General features: G+C 35.5%; 1 protein-coding gene across 2 annotated transcripts in view; it reads right to left on the reverse strand.

Moving 5' to 3' along the window:
* LOC129739930 (metastasis-associated protein MTA1) overlaps positions 1-20317 on the reverse strand; it is a 113853-nt gene that overhangs the window by 58412 nt on the left and 35124 nt on the right. For both annotated transcript variants that reach the window (XM_055731481.1, XM_055731480.1), the window contains exon 2: positions 10520-10681. In XM_055731481.1, coding sequence (XP_055587456.1) covers positions 10520-10681 — 162 coding nt within the window. The remainder of the gene's footprint in view (positions 1-10519; positions 10682-20317) is intronic.

Here is a 20317-nt window from a genome sequence, read left to right on the forward strand (position 1 = left end):
GGGGCCATTTTGTTTTGAAATTTAAAGGGATTATTTGGCCGGGCTTCGACCAGACCGAACTGAGCGCCATGAGAAAATTGAGAAACAACAGAATTTGAATCTCGTGTAATCACCATACCAGATAGAAATAGCAAATATGATTGACTGAAACCAATTTCTTGGTTTATAAACAATCGATTCTAGTTCATAAATTTCAAAGTTTTTGTAACTAGATGAAAATATTTGCACTTTAAGGTCAAGTGTCTCGAAAAAATGCTGATGGCGTTCAGTTCGGTCTGGTCGAATCGCGACCATTTATTGTATTGAAGATCCCTTATATTGTGGCTCCTTCAACCTTCGAGCCTTCAAGACAATCTAGAAGCTGAGATGCAATGATAAATAGTTCGCTATTGAATAATGTTGACATTTAATCTTCTTCTTCTTCTTCTAACACCAACATGAAAAAAACTTGTATGCATCCTGGAAAATGAAAAACTTGCGTTAATCATTTTTCTTTTCAACATAGTATCTGATACATAGAACATGCATTGCAGATACTACTACGGCCAGGCCAACCATGTGATGAAAACGCAAAAGATACAGGAACAAGGGGGAGATGAAGCGTGGAGTTCCCTACCCTATTATATAGGGTTAGTTTATAAAATGATTATGTTTAAAATATACAGTTTGAATCAGAAATAAAAACAAAAAAAAATGGATTGATCTCACCAGAAACTTCTTGGGTTGACGCTTATCCAGACAGGCCTGAAACGATGATCTCTTCCATCAGTTTGTTCATTTTGTATTACAATTGCGAACATGTTTGAACCGGCGATTCCTGGCCACTGTTCACTTTGTACCCCATGCGAAATTTCTTCCCGAGTACATCGCTAAAGTCAACGTTCACGGAAATGTACTTTCCCTTGAGCTTGTTGTAGGATTCTTCGGTCGTTATGTGTACACGCTCGATGCTCTAGTTACAAGCTTCTTCATCATTTCTAATCAGCTCTGGCACCGGCTCCAGCTGTCGCAGTGGCCACTAGACATTATCCACCAATTTTGGCAATAAATTATGCTTGTACACCTCAAAACATCAACCGAACAAGAAATCAATACGATGCAAATTCAAAGCATCAAACTTCTAAACAATTTCTTCATCACACAAAAAAAACAATTTAGAAATATTTGTTTTTCCAGGAGTTAAAATTAGCAGCAAAAAATATCACAACCGTCATTCACAGCAGCAGCCTACTTTCCTCTATTGAATAATGTTGACATTTAATTTAAATAAAATTTTTCTAAAATAATTCTAACAAACTTAATTTTTTCCATGGAAGAGGTAGCAAAACATACCGGGTCAGTTAAAGCATGGATCACTACAAATCTGGACGCACTATTTATTTTACCATAGTGCTCCTAGTTGTCGAATCTGGAATGTTTTGGCAGCACGTAGAGCAGCGGTCGGGGAACCGGGGTAAATTACCCCAAATGGGGTAAAAGTGAAATTTTTGGGGGTAACAGTGAATATTTTGTGAGTGAAAAGTGTATATTTTCATTTTGCAATTTTATGAATTTGTTGGTGCATAATATGAAGATGCTTTAAAAATTTCGATTTCGTTTTTTTGCTCTTCGTCATGGGGTAATATAAACTTAAATAAAAATGTTTTGGGGTAATGATTCAAAAAGTTCCCCGATCCCTGTTGTAGAGGAATGTTTCTTCTACCAGTGCTGAAAATTTCATTACGATTCGTTTTGTTTCAAAAAAGTTACACGTGGTGGAAGCCGCGAGATGAAAATAAATTTTGAACACCCACGTCAAAAACCCGACGTGGTCGGGTTCAAAAATCGCGAAATCGTTAAAAATTGTCAAATCAACGTTGTGTAGCGTTCTCAAACGTTTCCGTGAGATGCGTACTATAGATCGGCAGGTTCATACCAAGCGTTATAGTGGACCTAAGAATCAGAAACTGCATTTGAAGGTGTTGAGAACGATCAAGGAAAACACAGGGTAGTCGGACTATGACATTGCCAAGAAATTCAACGCCGACCGGTGCACCGTCAGCAGAATTCGTCTACGCGAAGGAATACGATCCTATCGGACCAGTAAGCAACCAAACCGGACATTGAAGCAGAATTTAGTAGCCAAAGGACGTGCCCGCAAGTTATACAAGAAGATTCCATCCAACGAAGTTCGACGGATGCATCCTCATGGATGACGAAACGTACGTGAAGATGGATTTTGGGCAGCTTTCTGGCCAAAAATTATGTAAAGCCACTGCAGTGGTGCACTGCACTGGTCATGGCGATGTCCCCGGCAACTTCAAATTCGTTTTTGCTGATAAGTGTGCAAGAAAGTGTTTGATCTGGCAAGGTATTTACAGCTGCGGACGAAAAATTCCGTTTTTTGTGAAAAACAAGACCATGGACTCCGAAATTTACAAGGAGGAATGCCTGAAAAACTTTTTTTTTCGTACATTAGATCTAACAAAGGACTAGTTAAGTTTTCGCCAGATTTGGCAAGCTGCCACTACAGCTAGGAGGTTCTACAGTGGTATTGGGCCAACGGGTGGATTTTGTCGAAAAGGACATCAACCCACCCAACTGCCCTCAATTCCGCCCTATCGAAAAATTTTGGGCAATTGTCAAGCAGAAGATGAAGAAGAATGGTAGGACGACTCGGGAAGCAACAGAGATGAAGAGATTGTGGAACAAAATGGCCGCTGAGGTCAGCGAATAGGGTGTTCAAACTATAGTGAGTGATACTCAACCAAAAGTTCGAAAATTCATCAAAACAACATCGGAATAATTTTTTTATTATTTTTTCTTTAAAGTGCAATAAAAACCCTACATTTCAAGTACAAAACATTTTTCATTTTTATTTCGTTTACATAGCTCCGAGATAGACCCGTTTTAATGCGTCCAGATTTGTAGTGATCCATGCTTTAGTCATTAATAAGAACTTTCGCAGACTAGCCCTGGTTTACCCATACATAAGCTTGCCAGATTGCCGGGTTTTGTGCGGTCTTGCTCAGATAATCAATACAAATTTTGAGAAAGGTCCGGTCCGACTCGGTAGCCCAGATTTCGTTGAAAAATGTCCAGATTTTGCAAGCCCAATAGATTTGAAATATTTATATCTGTTTAATGAAAAAAAGTTTTACTTTTTTGCTTGATTTTTGTTGAAAATTTCTTCAGTTTTGACAAAATTTGCCCGGATATTTTCCGGTTTATGGGTTGAAAATTTTGAAATCAAATGCCTGGATTTTGCCAGGTCATATTTAGAGTGATATTTTGGAGCCACTGCACGCAAAATGCAGCCTTCACTCCGATCTAGCGTAATCCATATCACAGCGTAATTGGCATAAGAAAAGAACGCGACCAGCAATTATTCGATTTGAGACCGCCGGCATTAACCTCCCAGCGCAACCGCATGAATGAAAGAAGTGTAGTTAAAGGTTTTTTCGTTTGCACAACCCACTAAAATGAGTGACCTTCCTTACATATCAGCGAAGAAGATGACGGCAGTGATCTTCGAAGACGACATTTCTTCATTGTTTTTAGATTAAAGGATTTTTCAAATGCTGAATTCGTTAATTTTTCTATTCAAGTCTGTTATGATGTACAAGCGAATGTATGTACTTCTAACGTTCATATATTTATATAATTGATTTGAATGCAATAAACAATATAATCTGATGGATCATGTTACTAAATTTACAAATTTGGAACCGACCCCATTGAATTTATATGGATTTGTATGAAAATCAGTGATTCGTTAAACGGTGTAGGCCGTATAACGAGGTATGATTGTATATTAAAATACAAGTTTTTCAGGAACTTTGCGTGGGTGGCTTCGTTCCGCTTTCACCACCCCCAACTCATCCTGTTACCCATCCCCGCATTTCCCGAGCAAGTCGAAGATTCGAAGGGTTCGATGTGGCCGGTGACGCAGAACTGAGGAAGGATAAAATACTATAGACATTCTTTAGCCTCATCCTCAGCTTCTTCCCCCAACTTCGGCCGTGTATAGCCAGGCAGACAGCCCATCGAAATGAAATGGTGCCCGTAATTTTCCTACGTTTTTTTTCTTCTACTTTCCTGCAACATGCTCCTCTTCTATATTCTAGCGTTCCTGCCGGTCGTCGGTGTCGGTTGGTTGGTCGGTTGGTTGGTCGGTTGGTTGGTCGGTTGGTTGGTCGGTTGATACGAAGCAAACTGAACTTGTGTGTTCGCTTCTTTATTATTTTGGGTGATGGCTTCTTGCCTTCTTCCCTCCTCTGGTTATTTCTACAACCTTTGCTCTAAAAAAAACGAGCGAAAAAGAACGAGCTTTCGTTGACGTTGACGTTCCATGCTGCAAAGCATACGCCATTAGAAGGTTGGGAAGAAGAAAAAAAGGGAAAAACTATTAAATTACGCAAACTTTTCCATCGCGACGCCAGGTTGTTTTTAAAGGACAAGTGCGAATTTTTCCCTAATCAATATTTCAAATTCGTGTTAATATTTGGCAGCAAAAAGATGTGTATTTCGGTAATTATTTATCTTATCTGATAAATTTAGCATAATTTCCATGGAAGTACAGTTGATCTTTCTATGATTAGAAAATCACAGCAGGTTCGCAATGCTTGACGCAAATTTGTTATGTTTACCGTCTTACAATTGGTCAGACAATTAGCATGTAAAGCATGTAAAGACACCTTATTTTAATAAACTTTTTGTTTTTTTTTAAATGCAGTTTTATAAAATGTTGTTCTGAGACTTCTTCGATTTTTTTTTCGAAAATCTCGCGATATACCAGCCGTTGAAAAGCAGTCGAGCGATATCAAGATACGATATCTGTGATGTTTTGGGGAAGTATAGCGATGAGAGGGAAATTAATGTACATAGCTATTTATTGATAGTGGTGTGAAAATAAACAAGGAGTATCACTTTTTATACATTTTCAAATGCCATTTACATCCTTGTGCGTGTGCCATAACGTATTTGTTTTTGCTTTCGACATCATTCAGCACCAGCGCATAAAGCATTGATTGTTCAGAAATAGTGAAAACAGATGTTGCCTTTTTTCATCAGTTCACCTGAATGGATCCGTCACCGGATTTGAACCCACTAGACTTCAATATCTGGGGACACACGCTGGGGAAGTTAGACGACGTTTAGCATTCGAAGTTGAACGTCGCACACAGGAGTATTTTACCCCAAATCCTGGAGAAAACCTCGAAGTTAAAATTTGAGAAAAATTATTTTTTTTTAGGTTTTTTGGTTGTTAGATAGTTGTTGAATATTAGTATTGTCGATTTATAGTGAGTTCGTAATGGCATATCTCGAAACATTGATGTATCAAAATTATAAATTTTGTCTTCCAAAATTTGGTGAACACACGTACAATTACAGACTGCGTAACACGCAGAATAATGTGACTATTAACACAATTTCTTCTACAAATCTTCAGTTTTAATATGACCAATGAATTGCGGTTGAAATTGCGTTAATTTTTTGATAAACACATGAAGTAGAGAAGCTAAACAAAATAGTGCAATGTTTTTTAACAAACCTATATTGTTTTTTAACTAATTAGTGTTGAAGTTTATCTTCCGGGCTCCGCCGGGAAAAATTTCATATAACACACGAATGCTTCTAACTTCCTTAAACATGTCCAAAAGAAAAATCGTGCGCATACTTGCGAACTCGAGCTATTTCCAATTTTGAAATCCAAAAATTTGAGCGATTTTTGTCCCTAATTTTGTTTCAGATAGCGAGCATGCCATGCATTTACTTTGTGTTATACAAACGTTTTTTATTGCGTTTGATTTGTTTGTTTAAAAAATGGTATTTTTCATCATTTCTGATAGTTGATCGGCTGGTTGCTTCGAATTTACTTGAAAACAAACATTTTATAAGAGTGCAGCAAGTGACCCAAAAAGACCAAAATTAAGAAATTTGAAATTTTGGTTAAAAATGAGTTGTGTATACTTGAAAACAACGAAAAAAAGGTTTTTAATCATTTTAAAGAGAAAACAGGTTTTGGCCAACATTTTCCATAGAGTACTCCTATGTGCGTCGTTGAAAAAAAAAGTGTTTTGAAGAAAAAAAATCTGATTTTCTGTGATTTCACACAAAAATTCTGTGACGATTTTCTGTGATGCTTCTTTCCATTAACTTCATTCAAAAGTCACGTCGACTTGCGTCTTTTTTTTTTTCATTTTAAAGGGTGATACGATCAAAATTTGGTCAATATCAACTTGACGTATTTCTTTGAATTTTGCATTTAAAAACCTGAACACCCCTCATTTGAAGGTCTGTGTGTGTGTAGAATGTTGCTCCTATTTTGATTTTGGAATTCACTCTTTAGTTGTCAAAATGCCGTCCAAGGAAGAAGAGCAGCGTATCAAAATTTGGCTCGCGCATCGCGAAAATCCGAGCTACTCGCACGCAAAGCTGGCATAATCGCTATAAGTTGCCAAATCAACCGTTACAAATGTAATTAAAGTGTTTGGGGAACGTTTGGCGACAGCCAGGAAGTCTGGAGGCGACAAAGAGAGTTGCCGGTAGTTTCAAGCGAAACCCTAATCTCTCTCTCCGAGATGCCGCAAATAAGCTGGGTGTATCGTCTACAACCGTGCATCGAGCCAAAAAACGAGCTGGACTATCGACTTATAAGAAGGTAGTGACTCCAAATCGCGATGATAAACAAAATACGACGGCCCAAGCGCGATCCCGGAGGCTGTACACGACGATGCTGACGAAGTTTGACTGCGTGGTAATGGACGACGAAACCTACGTCAAAGCCGACTACAAGCAGCTTCCGGGACAGGAGTATAATACGGCAAAAGGAAGGGGAAAGGTAGCAGATATTTTCAAGCACATGAAACTGTCAAAGTTCGCGAAGAAATATTTGGTTTGGTAAGCCATCTGTACCTATGGCTAGAAAAGCAGCATTTTCATAGCTTCCGGAACTGTCAACCTAGAAATTTACGTGAAAGAGTGTTTGAATAAACGTCTGCTGCCTTTTCTGAAGAAACACGATTGTTCCGTATTGTTTTGGCCGGATTTGGCAACTTGCCATTACGGTAAAAAGGCCATGGAGTGGTACGCCGCCAACAACGTGCAGGTGGTTCCTAAGGACAAGAACCCTCCCAACACGCTAGAGCTCCGCCCAATTGAGAAATACTGGGCTATTGTCAAGCGGAACCTAAAGAAGACCAAAAAAAAACTGCTAAGGACGAGCAGCAGTTCAAGGCAAACTGGCTTTCTGCGGCGAAGAAGGTGGACGAGGTGGCTGTACAAAATCTGATGGCAGGGGTTAAGCGTAAGACCCGACAATTCGGATTTGGAAAAGCGGAAGCCTAACTGAATATTTTTCCTGAGTTTTATACTGATTAAACCTAAAAAAGAAATTTAATTTGATTTTTTAAATAAACAATTTCACCGATTTACACGCGTTTTCCCTTGATCAAATTTTGACCGTACCTTTACCTAAGAAAAATCAATTAATTATAACCAATTTTATCATATTTTTCCTATTCAAAAATTATTATCCAAGTCTCTATTGACATAAAAAATCGAATTTGGAAAAACGATCAAAATTTTGAAGTTCTGTGAAATCTGTGAATATTTCTAAAATTCTGTGATCTGTGTCCTGTGATGAAAATTAGCTAAAAATTCTATGAAATTACAGATTTTTCTGTGATGAACCGTTTCATGAGTACGACATGAAGATTGTATGAGTTCTGTCGTTTTCCAATAAATTTTTATGGGAGCCCCCCTGTTTCAAAACCGAGAGGATTCGTTCTGTATGATCAATCAACGCTTTGTGCTTAATCATTAGACTGGCCCATAACAAAAAAAATCGTTATATTCCACGCGGCACCCTTTAGGTTGGTGCCTTGAAGTGAAAAAATAACTTGCTGAAGGTTAAAGGTCATTTGGCAGAAGCACGAGCTGGCGCAAAGGACTTGAAATTTGTATGGAGATTTTCGGCAAAATGTATGAAAAATCGGCATACTTTCACTCTTTGTGTTCTAAACTATGTTTCCAGTATGCTAGAAAGCTCAGAATTTCAAATCAAATAAATGCGAAAAAATTACACATTTAATTGCAGATAACTCATCACCGTCAACTCGCATCGCGTCACAATCTTCTACAAACTTGTTTGTCATTGTTTGAACTACAATTCCTGAAATTCTAGCATACTGGAAACATATTTTAGAACACAAAGAGTGAAAGTTTGTCAATTTTTTATACATTTTGCCGAAACTCCCAAAACTTTCAGAAAGTCATTTTTTCACCTAAATGCACCAATCTAGGGGGTTCCGCGTTGAATAAGATTTTGTAAAAATCATTCCATATAAATTAGATCCAGTCTACTAATCATGCTTGTGGATCAATTTGATTTTATACGGGAGCCCCCTGTTTTGAGAGTGGCATGAGCCATTCAGTAAAAAAAGATCACCTCACAAAAATTTCATTAAAATTCCATGAAAATTGTATGATTTCCGTCGTTTTCCTAATAATTTTGTATGTGAGCCACCCGTTTCAAAAGCGAAAGGGTTCACGTAATAAATCAACTTCAACCCATTTTCATGAAAATCAACTAAAACTTATTCGAGTAATGTCATCATTTATGTTAAATTTGTATCGGAGCCCCCCTTCCACAAAAAGTTGAGGTCTTGAAACTATAACACAAACCATCCTTGGCCCAGAAAGCTCTAGGATACCAAATTCCACCTCATTCTGATCACCCGTTTATACGTGATGGTGTTACAAAGAAAACGTCTCTATTTTTACATACTTTGAATAGAAAAATGATTCGTACAGTCCTAGTTTCTACACTGAAAACGTTTTTAAAAAACACTTTTTTAAGCAAAAATCGCAGCAAAATAACTTCATTTTTGTGCATCAATCTGTCTTTTTTAAAATCAAATGTTGTATTTCTCAAACAAATAACGTTCGTAAAAAATGTTTAATTTGAAACTATGAGTCCTCAAAATAATATAAAAAAATGACCGTTTACTGGTGCTTAGACTGGTTTAACTTCTCCATTTTTCTTCGGATTATAACCAAACTTTTAGGGATGATTTTTTTATTGCAACTTCTAATAATCAAGCCAAATTTGAGCTTATTCGAAAAGTCTTCGATAAAGGGCGATGAGTTTCTGTGAAGAAAAGTTTAATTTTCTTAATTATTTTTGTAAATGATTTCTTGCGATCCATTGTTTGTGTAAATTTACGTTCTTTTGAATTTTGATGGCCACTGTGGCTAGGTGAAAAACAACATCCAAAACAGTGAAAATTATTTTTATATCCGTTTTCGATTTCAAAACTTTCAAAAGTGTTATATCCATCTCAACCAGATCAATAACAACTGGACTTACATTTCCCAATTAGACAGTTTAGCAGATTCAAAAAACTTTTTGGACAATTAAAACGAGAAATTTCAACTCCTTGAAAAAGGCATAATAAATGCCGAAACGTCGGATGAAGAAATAAAAATCGTTTTATGATTTTTTCGTGACTGAAATCGCCGAAAATCAATTTATTCATTACCCATCCAGTCGATAGAATTTTAATATAAAGAAGATCTTGAGACTTTTAATAAATTTGATCAAAAATAATTATTTCCAGAATTATTGCTGATTTTTTAGTGTTAACTGTTAGAAAAATGTTCGATACATGTTGGTAGTTTTTTATGTATAATACAATATCATTAAGATATGTTTAAAACCAACCACCAAAATAAAAAAAAAACGTTAATTTCACAAACAATGGATCGCTAGAAAACATTTACCGAAAGAACTGGAAAAAAAACTCAAAAAAACTCATCGCACTTTTGTCGCTTCCCGTGGCGTAGAGCATAGCCTTCTAGTCTTCTAAGAAAGCAGTCATGAGATCGAATCCCGGTTACGGCATACGTAGTACACTTTCTGTGGGTTGGTGGTTTCAGGATTTGTAAGATGCTAGCCATCATATCCTAGAAAGATGTACGCTTAGAGTTAAGAAAAAAGGAAACATCAAGTTTCATTCAGATCCTGTGTACTAACTAAGGGATGAAAATGTATGTGTTTAAAAAAAAAAAGTTTCCGAAAAAGCTCAAATTTAGCATGCTTATTAGAAATTTCATAGAAAGTCATCACTGAATGTTTAGTTGTAATTCGAAGAAAAATGGAGAGTTAAACCCCTCTAAGCACCAGTGCACGGACAATTTTTTGACATTATTTTGAGGATTTGAATATTTTTTACGAAGGGTTATTTGTATAAGAAATACAACAATTGATCTTAAAAGAGGACAAACTGATTCACAAAATGAAGTCATTTCACTACCATTTTTGTTTGGAAAGTGTCCGTGATGAACGTTTTGTTGTTAAAACTAGTGATGTCTGAACAATTGATTGATTCACATATAAGATTATCACCGACTTATTTGACTGAAATCAAATGGAAAGACCTATTAACCATAAGCTTACATAATAAATAGTTGATCGATTCGATATGACAAACGATGGGTGGAATAAAAAAAATAAAAAAAGGGGGAGGGAACTCACTTTGATGCTTATCAGCTAATTGCACGAGTGGTGTGGGTAGATCTCGCCTCCGGTAGAAGCACATCATCTTCGCTTCGACGTTACCGGCAGGCGTTTTGTTCAGCTCGTCTATCCGACGGATCTGAAACGGAGTCGTCGACGATGTCTCCACGTAGACATAATCTGCGAAAAAAAGGTTTGGAGAAAAAAATCAGACGATTAGCTACTTATGTGCGATAATTGATAAGCCGCCGACCGTGGCCTAGAGGATAGCGTTCCAGTCTTCTAAGCCAGAGGTCATGAGATCGAATCTCGATCACGGCATACATAGTACTCTTTCTGTGGGCTGGTGGTGTTAGCATTAGTAAGATGCTAGCCATTATGTCCTTGAAAGATGTACGCTTTAGTCTTAAGTAGAATTTAGATCTCTTCAAAGAAACATGAAGTTTCACTGAGATCCTATATGTGTGTGTTCGTTTAAAAAAAAAAGATAACAGATATTTAAAAATTGAAAAGTTATGAGAAAATAGTATTAGTTCATCTATAAGGAGTGTATTCGAAAAAAATTTCCCACCACCACTTGACAGATTGTTATAAAAATTTGCACACGTACTTATTACTAGGTAATTTTACTGAAAATTTCATCAATTTCCAACCATGCATTCAAAAGTTATCTACAAAAGAAAGTGTTGCATTTTGCCAATACACTTCTTAGAAAGGTTATGAACTAAATTCTTTAAGTTTTGAAACTTGAGTCATCCATTTAAATGCAAACCAAAATTTTGTTCATTCACTAAACATATGATTGCAGCTGATATCTCTAGTCAGGAATTCAGTCATGGGAGTTAACAGAATTTCATAGAGACTTTCAAAACATGTTTTTCCTAAATTTAATGGAATTTAACGGAATTTTTTAATGGAATACTCAAGGAACAAATTTACAACATAACCTTGAATCGTAAACAGTATCAAAATAATGCGTCAAGCACGTCATTGAAGAATTTTCGATTCACTGGAATTATTCAACATGTGATCTCTCGATTCCAGTAATATTTATTAAAGTGTGACCGGGATAATAACGATACATTATTGTGCATCGTCATGTTAACCATAAACAAATACACACTACACGTTCAGCGGGAGGAAAAAAAGTCATTCACACTCTCCTGGAGATGAGCTCACGAAGTATGGTGAAAGGGGGTTATCAGTCAGCTTACAGCCAACAACAAATAAATCGGCGACAACGCACGGCTGGGAATGTATCGTTATATTTAAATCATAATAATAGAGAAAATATGTACACTCTATCTATGCCGATGACACGAGTTGATTCATTTATGGGAAACTTACCTCTGGAAAATGGTGATGATAGATTTTTCGACACTTTAATTCATTATTATAATTATTTAGGCTTGTTTAGCTATGCCTCAAATTTATTAATCCGATGCTGTGGTGAGTCGATATTTTTTTATAAATGCCCAGAGTAGAGTATACAACATTGTAACTATCAGGTAGGTTGTTTTAATATAAATTTTAAGTTTATGAAATTACTAGCTGACCCGATTCGCTTTGCTACACCTTTCAAAACTAAATGAAATTTCATAAAAAATATTCAAATTTCAATCGTTTTAAGAGCACGATTTAATCAAATTACAACATAAACCAAAAGTCACCGCTATAGAATGAGAGACGCAGCTGAAGTTTCGAATTGCAATACAAAGATGACATAAGCACTGCAAGAAAGGGATGGTTTCAAATAATCGTAGAAATCCATCCCATGCCAAATTTGGTTCTATTTGCTTGGTTAGTAGGTAAGTCAAGTTTTGCAAAAACATGAAGGGAGTCCCATTTCCTTTTTCTACCTCTCCATTGGATGGAGGGGTGGGTACTTAATATTCATAGAAATATTTCTTGAACTCAAATACCCTTTGATGCCAAATTTGGTTTCATTTGCTCAATTAACTCTCAAGTTATGCAAAAAATTTGTATGGAAGCTCCTTTCCCCATTTATACCTCCCGCGCTGGAAGAAAGGAAGGACCTCAATTTATCAGACAATCATTTCTCCTATTCAAATACCCTCCCATGCCAAATTCTGTTCAATTTGCTCGATATGTTCTCAACTAATATATAAAACTTGTATGGAAGCTCCCTCTCCCTTTCCTTCCTCCCTGCTGGAATAAGTGAGGTGCCTCAAATAACCAAAGAAACATTTCTTGTATTCAAATACCCTTACATGCCAAGTTTGGTTCCATTTGCTTGATTAGTTCTTGATTTATGTAAACAATTATAAGAGAGTCTCCCTCTCCTTTTCCTATCTCCCCACTGAAAAAAGGAGGAGTACCAAACAATCATAGAAACATTCCTCGTACCAAAATTCATTCCCATGCCAAATTTGGTTCCCTTTACATAATCAGTTCTCGAGTTATGTAGACTTGTCACTTTTATTCGAGAAACCCCCTCCCCCCTTTCAGTGAGAGGGAGGGGCCCCAAACTATTATAGGAATATTCCCCGGCCTCAGAAGCTTCCACCTGCCAAGTTTCACGTAAATCGGTTCAGTAGTTTTCGAGTCGATAGGCAATTTATATTAGCATGGCAGAAATTTCAAAAGAAAACACGTTTTAGAACGAATATGAATTCCAATTTCCTTTTGATTGTGTTGTAAGGCCTCTATTTCACTATATGTTATGAAGTTTTTTATATCCTTCGAAGATTGCATTATGTTTTTTACTTGTTTTATGAATGAACGCAATGTTACCTTGAAGCTAACACGTGCAAGAATGAAGAAAAATTCAGCTTTTGAAAGGTCTAACTGGTGTTTAACTGATTGTCATGATTTTATCCAACCGGTTTACCATAATTTTTATGTAGAACAATAAACATCAATTAATGATAGTTGACTTAATTTACAAAACGCGAATAAAAGATTGTGGTTTTGTGTAAAAATTCGTGTTTTGATTACTTTATTGTAATGAGCAGCTTAAACTGCACTGTCTTGAACATTTTCATGGAAAACATTGAACTAATTTTAAAGTTTTGCAAATTTGAGTGGGGAAAATCCACCATTTTGTCAACTTCGACTTTATACAAAAATTATTCGAAAATGCAACTTTTTTGTACCGATCTAGAAGAGATTCTAGAATAACATGTTTTCGAAGTTGAAAATTTCCAGCTGGTGTTACGAATTATCAACGAAATAGGCAAGTTTCCTCGTAAATTAACAGTTTTTTCGTCATTGTGACGTCACAGTCTGTACCAATAGTAGAGCAGGCCTGCCTTGACACTACCTTCTTTAAATATTCCTTGCAGATAGATAGACAGACAGACAGAAATTCATTTTTATATACAGTGAGCGTGTTTTGCCTGTAAAAATATGAATGAATGAAAAGCACCAAAATTTTCTTCTACAATTTGTTTTGAATTGTTTAACGGATAAATCAAGCATAAATTTACTTTTTTTAGGCGTTGCAATTGGCGTTGAGGACCAAAAATATGAAAAAAGGGTGCGAAATAAGAATAGTACCGCTTGTGTTTTCCAACAAAAACAAGATTATTTCTAGAAATGTACTGTGTTAAAGTGAATAAAAATGCTTCTATGAATTGTTTGAATAGATAACTGCATTTCAAGAAGTTTTCTAGAATTGCAAAGGTTCTCAAAGCTTTTTAAAGGGGTTTTTAAGAGATGCTCCTCTAGCATTTAGGACTTTGATATTTGAGCTATAATACTTTATCAAAATGCTTGATTTCTTCATTAACATTCATTAGTATGATGCAAAAGGAAGAAACATAGATTTGAGGCTGAATTTGATTTTTAATTCAACAGGCTTCAAATTCAAAAATAATTATGTTTTTAAATAATCAAACAATATTTCTCTAATTTCAAGTCATATATGGCAGCACTATCTTTCAATCAAACCGAATTAATGCCCATTTTCGAATATCTGTGATTAATTCAGGTGTGCTGGATGATTTTGGTCAAGAAATAAGTTCTTGGTACCGTGTGAACGCCTTGGAAATTCTAAGATCATATATTTAAAAAATTTGAATTTCATCAAGGTATCTGAAAGTGAATTTCTTGGACCGATAATCAGAATAAATTTGTACTTTCCGATGGAGCTTGATAGACCAGACGACTAGCAGTATTATTGGTATGATTTGAAATTGAATCGGAAGTTGAGATGAGCAGGAATTTTGGCGGTGGTTTTTCTTGTGCTGGTGATTTGTTTTGCAAATCCGGAAAAGCTTTCTGCAGCATGAACTAAAAAAACAACTGATACCCTCAGAGCCAAAGGGGTGTAAGTGACAAAATGGTCAATTTGAGTTAATGATGCCACACGATTTTTCATATTTCAAACTTTAATTGATTTTTTCAGATTTTTAGAATTTTATTTACATACTTTACATTAAAAAAAAATAAAAAAATTTGAAAAATATATGGGAAATGGTCAAACACAACAACTTTAAAGCGTGTTTTCTCGAATAAGCTTTTATGCACTTATACCCCTTTGGCTCCAAGGGCCTCAACTGTGTTGACAAACTACCTCGAAATGATGAAAATTGGCCTAAATAAACCTGGAAAATCAATATTGAGACTTAATTTGGTTTTAAATGCAAGATAGTGCTGCCATCTATGACTTAAAACTGGAAAAAGTTATGTTTCCTGAAAAAAAAAATCTATGTTTTTGATTTCCAACCTGTTTTTTCCTATTGAAAATAAACTCAGAATGTTTGTTTCATCATGCCATTTTAATGAAGAAAGTAAATTAAATAGTTTCTCAGCTGGAATATCAAATTCCTTAATTCTAGAAGAGCATCTTTTAAAATCCCCTTATAAAACCTTTGAAAACCACCTTTGGAATTTTAGAAAACTCCTTAAAATGCAGTAATCTATTCAAATAATTCGTAGAAGTATTATTAGTCACTGTACACAGTAATTTTTTTTAGAAATAATCTTGTTTTTGTTGAAAAACACAAGTGGTACTATTCTTATTTCGGACCCTTTTTTTAATATTTTTAGTCCTCAACGCCAAAGGCAACGTCCAAAAAAAGTAAACTTATGCTTGATTGTTGATGATAATCATACATATTTTAACAGGCAAAACACATAGTGGTACTATTCATATTTCGCTCACTGTATATAGATATATGGGTGAAATTTTATATTTTCTGAGAAAGAATATTTAGGAATTGAAAGATTGAAGATGGATAGAAGATTAGAATAAGGTGAAAGATGTTGAAAATGGGCGGAAGATAATTTAAGCGGTAAATTTTTACATTCCCATTATTCTACAAACAATTAAATCCAGTCTATTTACACACTTTATCATCGTCTAAAGTTAGTTGAATGGTAAAATTCTTATTAGTTCAGAGATGTACCGAATATTCGGTCGGCCGAATATTCGGCGTCGAATACCGCCCAAAAACCGTTAGGCCGAATATTCGGCTCACCGTATAGTTGAGCTAAGTATTCGGCCGAATAGGCCGAATATTTATTTTTTAAATTTATAAAATCACAGACTTGTCAAATTTTTCAAATTATTCTGGATAATTTATAAAATATCCAAAAGTAATTTTGAACATCAGAGGTGTATCCGTATATTTTTCACTGTAGATCGTACAGGGGAATACTAACAAGAATCGCTTTATACTTGGATTATAGATTATTCCGGATTTTCTTGAAATATCCAAGTTTTCGCATAAATCCAAAAATAAATTCCAGATAAGTCAAATCTGGCCAGATGCCCGGCTTTATTCAAATTAAATGCTAAACCAAATAAAAATCTCTATTTTCTCTTTCAAAATTTTTTTTCTGCTGTTCTTGTTGATGAAAAATTCCTTAATGTAATTGCGTACGCCGATGATCTACTGATTTTTGTTCGAAATGATTGTGAATTTGATAAGTTATTGGAAATACTTGATTCTTATAGTTCGTTTGCTAATATTAAATTAAATGATAAAAAATCTGGTTTCATCCGATTAAATAATGCTCGAGTGGGTCCTCAAAAAATTCAAGAGTTAGAAAGTCTCAAAGTTCTAGGAGTTACGTTTGAAAAGAATTGGACATCTTCAGTTACAACTAACTTTGACCGTTTGATAAATACAATGAAATCGACTTTACAGCTACACAGCATTCGTTCCTTGAATATTTATCAAAGATGTATTGTTCTAAATGTTTTTATATTATCTAAGTTGTGGTACACTGCTCAAATATTTCCCCCTTCAAATAAACACTTAGCACAAATCAAATCAGCTTGCGGAAAGTTTCTGTGGAGCGGGTATATGTTTAAATTGGATAGAAGACAACTTTATTTGGATTATTGTAAAGGTGGTTTACGTTTGATAGATCCAGAGTCCAAAGCAAAGGCATTATTTTTGAAAAATATTTTTTACAATTTAAATGAGGATGGTACTTACTCGAAAGATAAATATTTAATTGATTTCAATTCTAAACAACGACTCACACGGAATGCAAGAGATTGGATATCTGTAGGTAAGATTTTGGATAATAATTTTGATTTAACATCTACCAAATCACTTTATGAATACTTCATCAAAGAACAAAATTATCAACCTGAGATTGAAAAAAAGATAATAGCTCCTTGGAATATTGTATGGGAAAATTTAAATGATAAAGTTATATCTCTCAAAGACCGTGAAATAATTTTTACGTTTGTAAATGATCTGATCCCGAATAAATATAAATTAAAACAATATAATATCGGTAATTTAACTAACATTTCCTGTGATAAATGTCATGTAATGGATACGAACGAACATAGAATTAAACTTTGCCCCAAATCGAAATTTGTCTGGAATTGGTGTACTTCAATAATCAAAAGTCGTTACAAAATAAGTTGTCATGATATAGAAGAGATTTTGTTTATCCCTGTTTTAAGGAAGTCAAAAAAATCTGTGGCTTCATTATGGTTGTTAACGAAAGTAATATCTTTCAATTTGAGGGTAAAAGAACCTGATTTGTATGTTTTAAAAAAAGAAATAAGAGAAATGAGATGGAACAAAAGTAGATGGTTCAGTAAAGAGTTCGGTAATGAGTTGAATATTTGTTGATGAACCTTTATGAGTCGTGTTGCGAGAGCTGGAAGAGTAGAATAGAGCAAGTTAAAACGATGAATTGTTAACCCGAACATTTAGTTTTAAATAATTAATTTTAATAAAAAAAAAAAAAAAAAATAAAAAAAAAAAAAAAGATCTGAATTTTGAATTTTGAACCTGAAAAAAAAAAAAAAAAAAAAAAAAAAAAAAAAAAAAAAATTCTTGATTTTGTGTCCAAAAACGATTATTAAACTATTTCAAAATGAACATGAATTTTAGTTTAATTTCTACATACGATTTTAATACTGTTGTTGTGATTCAATGAAAACTTCAAAATTCAAGTTTTTTTTTTCACTGTCTTCTTGTATGTTTTTGGACTAGATTTTGCTCAAATTTGCCCTTTTTTCAATTTTTTTTAAAAATCATCCTCAATTGCCCGACCGTGTGGTTAAAGCATGGTATGCTTTTAAGGTTAAAATCATCGTACCTTTAAACAACTATTTTGAACATGTCTAGCTCATATTCGACTTTCATCTAATTCGATATCAAAAAAGTAATATCAAATTGCTTGGCACCTGTTTCGACGTGTTGTGGCCAGATTTTACAGGAACCCATTCCCTTTGATGATAATGGCCCTAGAAGCGACAAATCATCTGATGTCCTTTCAGTTATTGGTGACATTTTTTAAATCAGAGAGACCCCTACTTTAAAAAGATCATAGAATACATCATCTTATTATATCATCTGGTTGAAAAAAAAATCGACTCAAGAACATGAGGGGCATTAAGATGGAAGAAATAGAAGGAAATTGAAATAATCGCTTTTGTATTTTTATTAAAAACCCAACAGAATATCCGGCCGAATATTCGTTTGGCCGAATAGTTGAAAGGGTCAATATTCGGTATTCGGCCGTTCGCCGAATACCACTGTTCGGTACATCTCTAGTTCATTATATTTTTTTTCAACCGTTGTAGATTAATCTGAAGTTTGTGGCCGTTATTGCTGCCGATCTCCACTGATCATAATTGCAAAACAGAAACTGAAGAAGTGTAGACGATAAAATCGCATTATGATAATGACATAGTTTAGAACGACGACGACGGCGTGCGGAGCTCAGCACTAAAATGAACGCGCATAGTTAATACTTACAGGGAACCTGGGGAAGAAATAATAATCGAGAGAAGCAGCGATGATGGTGGTTTAAACCCTGAAGGAGAAGGTCAAACTAAAAAAAATGATGGAAGAACAATCGGTAGCAACCGGTAAGGCCCAACTGTTCTTTGGTAGCCCATTGGAGCATGGACCGATCGTCACGATAAACGCGCCTTCAAACACAAACGTTGTTTTATTATGAACTTTTCATAATTAATAGGTTTTTATCAGTGCTACTTGTTACTGTAAACACTTTTGATTTAGTAAGTTTCTTATTTGTTCCTAGTAGGGCGCGAACTCGAGTCTTTTGATTACCTCTCCGACACTTAACCAATAGGCTAAATCGTCAGATGTAAATATAGTTGAATGTAACTATAGTTGAAGTCAACTGAACTATAGGCTCTATAGTTCAGTTGACTTCATCGAGTTCAATTTGCTGGTAGATTTAACGGTTGGAAATGCTCATCGTGTCCCGATCAATGGTGCTTTATACGCCCAGAGTGAACAAGTTAAAGTAAAAACGCGTTTTCAAATTTGATTATAGTGAAAAAAAAAATGATGGTGAAAATTGTGGAACAATGTGTACATCATGTTGCAGTGCGTATATTATAGATCAAGATGATTTAATAATCATAAGAGCTTATTTTCCGGTGCTCAAAAATTATAATATTTTTGTCACTTGAGAAGATTTCATTTCTAATGAAAAATTAATTCTATAGGAACTACAAAACTGTTCCTCATGAAAATTTATTTGAGAAAATTCGTACTTTCGTGGAATAGAGAAGTGCTTACTATGCTCGGGTGCTCGTTATGCCCTTATCTCCCCTACATAACTAAATTAAGGCAATATAATAAGCATTCAATTTTCGTCCTTAATCATATCCATTATGTCTAAGTAAGGTGCTTGGTCAATTGCACGAAGTTCAGCTTGCGACCGCTTTTGATGAAGATTACATAGATTTCCTAATGAGTGAAACGGAAAAAGGAACATTTCAGGTTGGCTCAGCTTGTCGAACGCAGAACCTTGACAGCAAATATCCGAGTAGTAGGTAGTTCGACCATTTTATTTGGGTTCTAAGCTGTGAAATATATGTAGGTAGAAATCGTACATAAAGGCGAGATAGAAAACCACAGAAGTGACACAGAGAAGCGTACACCCGCGAAAATGAATTGGGAAGTGCAACTATTCGAGGGGTGGGAGGGTAGCTGCCATCGATATACCGCCCAGCAAGCAGAGGAGCAAAAATTGGGAGAAGTAAAGGCTGGTGATCGGTGATTCGGATGGAGAGGGTGGCGGATGACTGGATAGGATGGATGGGGTGGCGGAAGCGGGGGATTGGAAAGGGTCATCCCGAGATAGAACCATCGTCGTCGTCGTCGTCAACGTCGACACAGAACAGCGATCCACTTTACACATGCGCTACAAAAGTGCCGCTGCTGTTGCCGTTGCTCCTATTGCTGATGTTATTGCTCCTTTGACTTTGGTTTTGGTTGCAGTCGCGAAATTCACTATGATGGGTGTTCGTTCGCATTCCCCAATCCACAAACCTCCACAAACACTCGACTCGACCCGGCCTCTGTCGAATCCTTTCGCCTTTGCTGCTGCTGCTGCCTA

Source organism: Uranotaenia lowii, chromosome 1 (genome assembly GCF_029784155.1).
Source record: "Uranotaenia lowii strain MFRU-FL chromosome 1, ASM2978415v1, whole genome shotgun sequence".
Classification (NCBI taxonomy): domain Eukaryota; kingdom Metazoa; phylum Arthropoda; class Insecta; order Diptera; family Culicidae; genus Uranotaenia; species Uranotaenia lowii.